General features: G+C 32.1%; 1 protein-coding gene across 1 annotated transcript; it reads left to right on the top strand.

Annotated features, from left to right (window-relative positions):
* The first annotated feature begins 7559 nt into the window (after positions 1 to 7559).
* LOC122605173 (E3 ubiquitin-protein ligase PUB23-like) lies at positions 7560 to 9074 on the top strand. Its single transcript, XM_043778068.1, has one exon. It carries the CDS (start codon positions 7684 to 7686, stop codon positions 8929 to 8931), a length of 1248 nt encoding a protein of 415 aa, XP_043634003.1. The 5' UTR covers positions 7560 to 7683; the 3' UTR covers positions 8932 to 9074.
* Positions 9075 to 10394: the final 1320 nt, after the last annotated feature.

Below are 10394 nucleotides of genomic sequence, written 5' to 3'. Positions count from 1 at the left end.
TATCATTGCACAACATTGATTAGAGATGCCTATACTTTCAAGTTAGTTTGAATTATTGCTTGATGTTAGCCCATTTGACAGAAGGTTTTGCCTTTTGGGGTGAAGTTCAAAGTTCAAATGGGTCAAACATACTGCTTTTTTTTATCATTAACCCATTAACTACTTTTGAGGGAAAAATAATAGTTTGGCATAAAAGTATTAGCTTGTCAATCCAATCAAGCCCGTTTGGACTCATAACTCCAGATTTTTAATTGGTACGATTTTAACCGGATTTGACCTATTACGCACTCTACAATAATTGTTGAAAAAGCAGGAAAATAACAATAATGTGAACTGAAATTCAAATTATTGGAGCAGTAATGAGGGAGACCCTGCAAAATTTGCCTCAATTTCAGGCTATTTAAAGGTCATTTAATACTTAGGACCACTGATTGAATCAAGAAGACATTCTTTTCAGTTACTCATCCCATCAGGGTAATTGTTCTTCAGTACAAAGCTTTTTGGGGCATTCAATTTCTTAATAATGGTGATTGGATCAAGTACAAACAATTCATCTAGCTTTTCATTGGTATGAAATGCCTAATACTATAAAAGAGTTTCCATGTATCAAATAATTAGGCAATAAGAGATATATTTCATATACCAAAGGCCCTTTAGTCCCTCTTGAGACAATGGTGCAAATAAACTGTGAGAAGCTGGTCTAGCAAAATTCAAGACGAGCCACTACCAAGAGGTCTTCGGCTCTAGTCAAGCTAAACACCCACAATTTTAAAAAGTGAGTTTTTGTGTCACGACAGCTTATTTATTCCAAACCAAATTTCTTTTTATATACTTTTATATCAATTAAAATCTATAATTTTCTTTGTTCCCTGTATCAAAGGACTCGATCCATGCCACATCTTGCTCAAAAACTTTAGATGAAGCACTCCCAATGGGAGCATCACTTAATCTCATCACTTCCATCATTAGTTACTGTCATGTTAACACTTAGCACATCTACGCACTACTGCTAATGGACCTCATTACAATCTTATCGGTGAACCGAAGTAATAAAGTAATGTACCAATTGATGAGTTGGTGCTAATGGGATCACAACCGATGAGGCAACCGATGAGGCAACCGCTGAGGCCCATTGGCATTTGGCACCACTCTAACAAGATTATTTTTTGAAGGAAAATTACGTCAGTAGTCAATTTTCGCCTTGATTGTACCAATCACAATAGAAGAATCGCAGTAACCAAAGAATCGAAGAATCGCAATGCGATTCTGCAAGATCAATACGAACATTATGAATATTTTGCATGAGAGATGATATCAAAAAAGGATTAGGATTCCCTAAAGTTTTCCCAACTTGACTCAAGTTGGAAGATCTTGACCGTTGAATGAAAATAAAGGGTCAAGATTTAAATATAATTTTTAAATCTTGACTCTTGGATGAAAATCAAGGGTCAAGATTATCCCAACTTATAAAAAAAACAAACATTATGAATATTTTTGTGACATTTTGAATATTTACCATATGATGCCTGTAAGAAAAAGTACAGTGTATATGCAGAGTTAAAAAAAGGGTGACTAGGAATTACACTTGAATATTGATAAATTGATTTAAGGAGAGTGTTGGCCTGTTGGGTAGTGCATATATATATATCGTGTATAATGAATACAGGTCATCTGCTTGCAGACGGTCCCAAGAAGGACCCTCCAGTCCAATAATTTATAAATCCTGACAAAAGGGTATGGCCTAATATTCTAAAGTCCTCGACTACATTTACTCAAAAACATAAATTAAAAAGATATGATATTTACTGAATCCAAACAGAAATGCCAAAAGCAGCTATGTATAAAGTCATGCGATATCCACAAAGTTACATATGTCTTTTTTTCTTACACTTTATTGCAGAAAGTATAACTAAGGTTCACGTATTGTTCAATAGTAACTTTTTTTTAACTGCCAACAAACACTTCAGTTGGAGCTCTAACAATGAGGTAGGCCAAAAATAATTAAAAAAAGAAAAAAGAAAGAAAAGAGTAATAAAAGTCTAAAACTAAGACCATGTGCTGCAATTGAAAATTGACTCCATTATTTCCAAACAAGGACTTCATTTTTGCACTTTTTATCATCCATGACAACCCAAGAATTGTTACTTCTGAGAATCAGAGATTTCTGATTAAAAAGCATGACATTTCTTTCATTTTATAAGCACCAGATAGTCGTTAATTTTCCAATAGCACTGAAACTATTTATATTAATTTTCACTCTTATGCGACTAATTAATGATTCTTCCTATTAAAATCTGAGAAGAGATAGAAAGGCTTAATACACTGGCTCATGTAAAATGATTCTTCCCTAATTACCCGGAGTTAGAACTAGTATCATAGATTTACAGAAACAGAAAAAAAATGTAATTCTCACTTGAGTATAAAGTAAAAAACTGCGCCTTTTCTATACTTTGTTTTGCCAATTGGGCATTTTTTTTGGACCGACAGATACATTGGAAAATTATAGAGAAATCGAAGACATCCAGTCTTTTACAGTAGAGTATACACATCTGGTAATATATATTCTTAAAAAACTAATGATTTGTAAAATGCAATCAACAATTGCATTTGAGTATATGAAGCAGCCCATATCAGCTTCAAAGCTTAGAGAGTGTATTTTCTGAAACCATTTTCATCCAATCATTGTTAATGAAGCTCCGACTGATTTAGTTATAACTTATATTAAAGTTGTCTCGTGTCCAGAAACGGGTCACATATAGATGTTCTTTGGGACCTTAACAAAAATAACACGAGTAGTAACAAAGGTGAGTAAATTTAAGGCAGTAGACGGGCTAATATTTTGTTTGGTCATATTAGATAAAAAAAATTGAACCACAACTAAATTCAACCCGTCTAATGCCTTAAACATCAACAAACCTTTCTTTAATACTTGGCTAAAATTCCAAAACGTATCATATATACGCTATAACTACAAAACTAATCAAGCAGTATCTGCAAAAAAATGGTTATCATATGCACATGGTATCATTAAATCCAAATGCATATAACCAAACTTTGGATATATAGCATTACTGATTGGCCATTATATGGTCCAACATCTCTTTATCGAACTTTATAGAATACGAAAATTAAGTCACAAAACGAGCAATGGACCCTCTCGCTTTGACATATTGCAACGAACACGTCAACAATCATATGGCTCTAATAACTACTGTCTCATTCATCCATTTTGACAAACTTAATTATGTGCATTCAAGTCCACACTAGAAACTTATTATCTACGTAGATTTTTTTAAAACTCGTGCTTGGCTAATTCAACGAATATTTAACTTACGTACATTGTCATTTCGTAGAGAGAATTAACTCGATTGACTTCCAAAAATGAGCTTTGAATCCGATATATAGAAGTTGAACGAAAACATGTGGTGTGTGAAATATGGCGGCTATTAGAACGAGATAACGGGACAAAAAGAGAGTCTATGAAACCTTTGTCTAATAATCATCATCGCTTACGTATGTAAATAACTGGTCGTTCTCACCCGAGTACTTATGGGACTTATTTTATCAATGACGTAGATTAATTAAATGAGATTTGGTTTAGGCGTGTATTAATTTAATCCAAAATCAAAAATAAATTAAATGAAAGGGAAATAATCTTATTATATCCAGTCGATCCAACTCAAGGTTATTGGCATTATGTCGACTTAATCGGGATAACGGCTGTTGTGTCTACAGGAATCGTATGCGTGTGATGATATGTCGACAATGAGTTTTTCTAGTTAACTTTTATGTTTTTCATCTACCTTTTAGATTCAAGAATATTATAAAACTTATTCTAAAGTTACAAATTATTTCCTTCGGCGGGTTTGTTTGAGACTATAAAAATACACGGGAAAGTGAAAACTTATGGCGAAGCCTTTGTTGCTGTTTGAATGTACTTTTTATTTTATACATGGTTGCCTAATTTATTTTTTCTTATTGATGCATGTGTACAACAACAACTGAACTCAATCCTTGTGCGGGGTACGAGGGAGGTAAGCTATAGACAGTCTTATCTCTATACAAAGGTGAGAGACTGCTTACATAGGGACCTCCGACCAGAAAGATGTGCAAGACGGAAAATGTGAATTTACTTTTTCTTATTGATGCATGTGTATAACCCACAAACTTTTAAATTTGGTACATGATTGACCAAAAACACATGTTATAACCATTAAATTAATAATATGGATATTAGATGTATATTATACATGATTGACCAAAACTTTTTGTTATTATTTAAACTAATAATATGGATATTAGGTGTTTATATTATACTCATGACATGGATCCTAATAAACTAATATTTTTCACCTAATTGGAGACGTGGTCTCGTGTTTTTTTTTTGTTTTTTTTTTAAATAATAATAAATCACGTGGTTGGCTATTTTATCCTGGTGATGAAACAAAAGGCAGGATGAAACAGCCAACCAAGTTTGTTTCATCCTGTAGTTGTTGATTTAATAATGATGAGACCACGTCCGTTTTTAGTGTAAAATGTTAGATTTTTTTAGTATCTATGTCATCAGTATAATACAGACTTAATATCCATATTATTAATAATATTAATTTTAAGAAAAACAATTTCACCAGTTCTATGGCTATACAGATGTTTTTGGTTAACCATGTACAAAATTTACAAGTTTGGGTGATACATTTTAATTATAAAAAAAAAGTAAATTGGGCAACCATGTACATAAACAAAAATACATTTAACATGTAAACTACCACGTCATGACTAGATAAGTTGTCACGTCAGCTCAGTAGAGTGTACCGGCTATAGTAGGTAGTTTTGGTCAATAATATACAAAATTTACAAGTTTGTTAGTGATACACATCATTATTCAAGTTTACTGGACAACCATGTACAAAAGAAAAAATACATTAATCATATAGTGATTAATCTCATTTGTTTACTAATAGTATAGAAGAATATGAAAAAAACATACATATCGCAGGCAACATTTTACAATTAATTCTAAAAAAATTATTGAAAATCTAAAAGATACAAGATTTTTCAAGTTAAGAGTATCTCTATCTCTCTGTATATATAAAAAAATTATCGAAAAGCGCCACGTGACGCTCTCTTAGCCTGGCACCCCAGTTTTTCCATACGTGGCATCATGAGAACGGTTCGAGTGACAAGTCATCAGCCACATAGGCAATTTATCCGATGACGTGGAGTGTCTACTTAAACATGTATATAAGCCTGTAAATCATCTTTTAATAAAAAAAAAACTTAAGGTACAGATTGAACCAACGACCTCTAGGTTACCATGGCATCACATTTGTCAATTGAACCACAATGACTTTTGTTTCAAATTTAGAAAACCACATTACTTAAATGCTTATGATATAAATTACCCATCAATTGCTATTCTAGAAAGGAAATAAATAGATTTATGTTTTCTTTGCTATCTATCTATTATTATTATTATTATTATTATTACTACTGTTATTTTATAATAATTATTATTATTATTAGAATACTATTATTATTATTTTAACAGCGATATTATGATTATTGTTGTTAAATATATTATGACAGATTAAAAGATTATTGATATTATTAAGAATATTATCAATGGATAATCGTGTTATCAGTGGGTTTAAAGATTAAAATTTATTAGCTTCTTAACTCATGTATTTTTTATTAAAGTATTTATTGATTGTGGGCTACATGAATCATGGTCACTCAATAATGCTTATCTATTGTTATTAATATTAATGTGATCAATACAATTGTTATTTGTAAAATTCACTTTTTGTTGTGATCATGATCGATATTCCACCAAATTTTTACAATAATATGACTATACTCTAAGTAATATAAATATTTTTAAATTAGAAAGATTGAAAATCATTGGAAATTAAAGTTGCATATACCCCGCCTAAAAAAAAAGATTTTTTTAGACGATTAATCACCGAATTAAGGTAATAGTTCTATTTACCATTAATTTCTGTCATTTAAGGATGTCGTCCTTTATCTTTGTTATTTGAATTGTCATGGGATCAAGATTACTTGAACATCACTACTTTTCTCCTATTGTTGATGTGTTCTCATATCCTTAAGATTATAGTTCTATGAGTTGCACATATAAAAAATAGAAGATGATGATGATGAAATGCGTATGGGTAATTGGGTATGGATTAAAAGAAATGAATGAAAACCGAATGATTACAACTAAACACCAATCTTTTTATTACTTTTCTTCTTTCACCCCTATCTAGATCTATATTCTATTTGTTTGATCTTCCTTAATACTTTATTACCATATGTCATCAAATATTTCTTGTATTTGATTTATAAAGAAACTATTGTTTACAAATGTTTTTTAATATATAATACTCCAAAGTAGAGATATATGTAAATGACGATCGTCCGATTCAGGCTAATTTAATGGCTTTTTGTGATGATTATTGTAGGTAATCAGCTTTATTTACGATTCATCGTCATCTTAAGGTAATATTATTGTTATTATTATTTTTTATTAGTAATCATATTAATGTATCTCGGTTTTATTGTTATCATATTAATATATTATTATCAATGATTTCCAAATCAATGGGTTTAGAGATCAATGCTATTTTTATATCATGATTTCTTTTAATTATGATTTTAATATTTGTTATTAGTATTATTGCCAAGAATATTAAAATTATCAGGTTTATAAACTTAAAATTCGATGATTTAGTTTTATAAAAAATTTACCTGCTTGATCACTCACACTTTGCACATATCACTGCAAACTGTGATTCTAGAATCATTGAAAATCTGCACTAGGTCTAGAAGTATTATCACTCACAATTAATACTAATGTGTGTCTACATTATTTCTTTTATAATTGACTGAGACTGTGTTTTTAAGACAACAAGATGTGTTAGTAATTGTCAAGAGATATAACAATATCCAATGAAAACCAATGAAATTATAGATGGTGAGATTATATATAGTAGCTTGTGCCGGTGACCACTTTTGTGAACAATGTTAGCAATACCAATGGTTTTTTGGTAAGATTATTCTTATTGTAATTCATTTACGATGGTCTATATAAGAAAACATAATAGCCCGCTGCAACGCACGGGTATCACTTAGTTAATATATATTAAGTTTGAGATTAACCTAACCTTTTGTAAGGATATATGATCATTAACATAACATTTAATCATTTATGTTAAGTTCAGCGAACGTGTGCTTATCCTTTGGGTAGAAATCTAATTTTAAATCTAATAAACGTGTATTACGCTGTATTAGAAAATTAGCTTTTTCATGACCGACAAGAGTACTTATCAATCCACACATTTCCAACGCATATTGGCCACTCACTTTACTTCAAACCACCTGCGTTATTAGCCTCTCCTTTGAAAGTCAAACATCCTCTCTACCTTTGACCAAAATTTAAGCTTACTTTTTTGGTGTTCTGACTTTGTTTGGTTATCAATACATATATCACTTTCGTCCTTATCCACCCTACTTATATATTCACGATCTTCAAACCTCATAATATTATTCACAACTACTTCACCAAAAGCTCCAAACTTTCTCTTCAATATACATTCAAGATTCACATAAGAACCTACAACTCTCAATCTTTTCTCATATATATTCATTTAGGAATATTGTATCTAAATACTTCATTTTATAATGGGTGATTCCGAAAATGGTGTAGAAGTCCCTTCATATTTCATATGCCCAATTTCCTTAGATATTATGAAAGACCCGGTGATTCTATCATCCGGGATTACATATGATCGTGAATCTATCGAAAAATGGTTATACACAAACAAAAATGTCACTTGTCCTGTAACAAAACAAGCCCTTACGGATTTAGAGCTCACCCCAAACCATACTCTTCGAAGATTAATCCAATCTTGGTGCACCATCAATGCACCATTTGGCATAGAAAGATTTCCAACTCCGCGACTTCCAGTCTCAAAATCGCAAATCTTGAAGCTCCTACAAGATTCAAAGTCTCCAAATATGCAAATGAAGTGTTTGAAAAGACTTAAAGCAATTGTAATGGAAAGTGATATGAATAAAAGATCAATGGAAGCAGTTGGAACAGCTGATTACCTAGCTTGCATCATAAGTAACCCGAGTAGTAGTATGACATCATCTTTACTTGTGGAAGAAGTTTCATCCGGAGCTGAAGAAGCACTAAGCATTGTTTACCACCTCCATTTATCAAAAACCGGACTCAAATCGTTACATAAAAAGACCGGTGAATTCGTTGAAGGATTGATACGTGTGATGCAACGTTCCACGAGCTTCGAGTCACGTACTTACGCAATCTTGTTACTAAAGTCAATGTTTGAGGTGGCTGAGCCAATTGACATGATGTCACTAAACCCTAACTTCTTCATCCAGCTTAATCAATGCCTAGTAAATCAAATATCAAGAAAAGCCACAAAAGCCGCGTTGAAAATCCTCATAGACGTTTGTCCATGGGGAAGGAATAGAATAAAAGCAGTAGAAGCAGGATTAGTTCATGCATTAATCAACATACTACTTGATTATGATGACGAAAAACGTATATCAGAGATGGTGTTGACTGTCTTAGACCAAATTTGCTTGTCTGCTGATGGCCGTGCCGAGTTACTAAAACATGGTGCGGGTTTAGCAGTTGTATCCAAGAAAATATTTCGTGTTTCGCAAGTAGCAAACGCGAGAGCAGTGAGGATACTCTACTCCGTGGCTAAATTTTCGGGCAATACGAGTGTGGTACAAGAGATGTTGCAGCTTGGCATTGTGGGGAAACTATGTTTTGTGTTACAAGTAGATTGTGGGAGTAAGACTAGTGAAAGAACTAAAGAGATTCTTAAAATGCATGCTAGAGTTTGGAAGAATTCTTCTTGTATACCTTGTAATTTGATTTCTTCGTATCCATCTTGAATTAGGACGTAAAAAAGTTAATTATGTATCAATAGTCAAGAGACAGACTGTTTAATTGTACAAAAAAATTTTGAAATATACAAAATAAGTGTTTTGCATAATACCAATATTGGATTTAACGAATTGATCAAAGATTTGTATGATTTGCTCCGATTTTTTGTTATTGTCAATTATATTGTCCAATATTGGATTTTTTGTTATGATTCCGGGTGTAAATCGAGTCTAGCGGGTTAAAAATATTCAACCCAAATTCAACATGAAATAAAAATTAGGTTTGAAACTCAACCCGAATCTGCAATCTTGATAACCAGATTCCAACTGACCAACCCTAAAAAATCAAGTTGGCTGGTTGGTTTCAGGTTGGCAGGTCATATAGTTAACGGGTTGGCGGATGACTTGAGGCAAACAAGTCATATGAATTATGGGTTGACGGGTTGACTTTAGGTTAAACAAATTAAGTGGGTTGTTTGGTTGTTGGATGAGTTTTGGGTCATATGAGTTGATGGGTCAACCTTTTAATTAATTATAAAAAAAATTAAATTAGTTTCAGGTTGTTGGGTTGATTTGTTCACCTGAATGGCCAAGCCAAACCTAAAAGCAATCGGGTTGGCGGGTTAGCTACACAACCCATATTTGGTTTTTTCACGTCTATTTCATATCAGGTTTGATGTTAAGTTGAGCATTGACAACGCTATCCATAATATCTCTATGCTTTGACCCCTCTTTATATTTAAATCCATATTTTTATAATTATATTCATATTAATAATCAAACATGGATACGTGGAAGAGATGCTAGCTAGTATGCTATACTCACGAGCTTCATGAAATTTTTTCTCTTTTTAGGAGAATCAAAGATGCCAAAATAAATATAAGGTTGTGATCGCATGCAAGTATGCAACTTACAATAGTCCAACTTGCTGTAGCAGCCACCTACTGTTGTTTTAAGTATCTATATTATTCGATTTTAGATGTCGCTAGATGTAATATACTAATATAGAACTCAAGTGAATTATTAACTCTTTTGGGTGCTTTCGATTTTGACCGATTATATAAACCTAAAGTAACTTCCAATGCTACTTTTTATGGTCATAAAAAGAGTGAGATGTATGCAAGTTTACTCCTACCAAAGCAAGCTAGAAAGACTATTTTTGATTTGACTTAATTGTGGAAAATACTTCCGCCCTTGTAAGAAGTAAAGACTGCATGGTTGATCTTTATCTTCGGGTGTTATTTAATTAAACAAAACTATAAGTTAGCCTAAAATGAACATCTAAAAAGGGATTGATGAAGTGTTATGTTAGTAGGAAGAAAAAAAAACAAGTATAATTAAACTGGCCATATAGGGATGCCAATTATATATTCAAGACTGAAAAATGACTGATTTTTTTTTGGTCCAATCTGATGTTTGCTTGAGCATATATTCTTACTTTCACACTTGAGAAGGAAACATGCGCATAGAGT

This window comes from Erigeron canadensis, chromosome 6 (genome assembly GCF_010389155.1).
Source record: "Erigeron canadensis isolate Cc75 chromosome 6, C_canadensis_v1, whole genome shotgun sequence".
NCBI lineage: Eukaryota > Viridiplantae > Streptophyta > Magnoliopsida > Asterales > Asteraceae > Erigeron > Erigeron canadensis.
Note: the sequence above shows the minus strand (reverse complement) of the source record. Positions and strands in the feature narration are given on the sequence as shown.

Bases quoted from the DNA above. Each gene is read 5' to 3' on its own strand.
- LOC122605173 (XM_043778068.1), top strand. From the start codon at position 7,684: ATGGGTGATTCCGAAAATGGTGTAGAAGTCCCTTCATATTTCATATGC.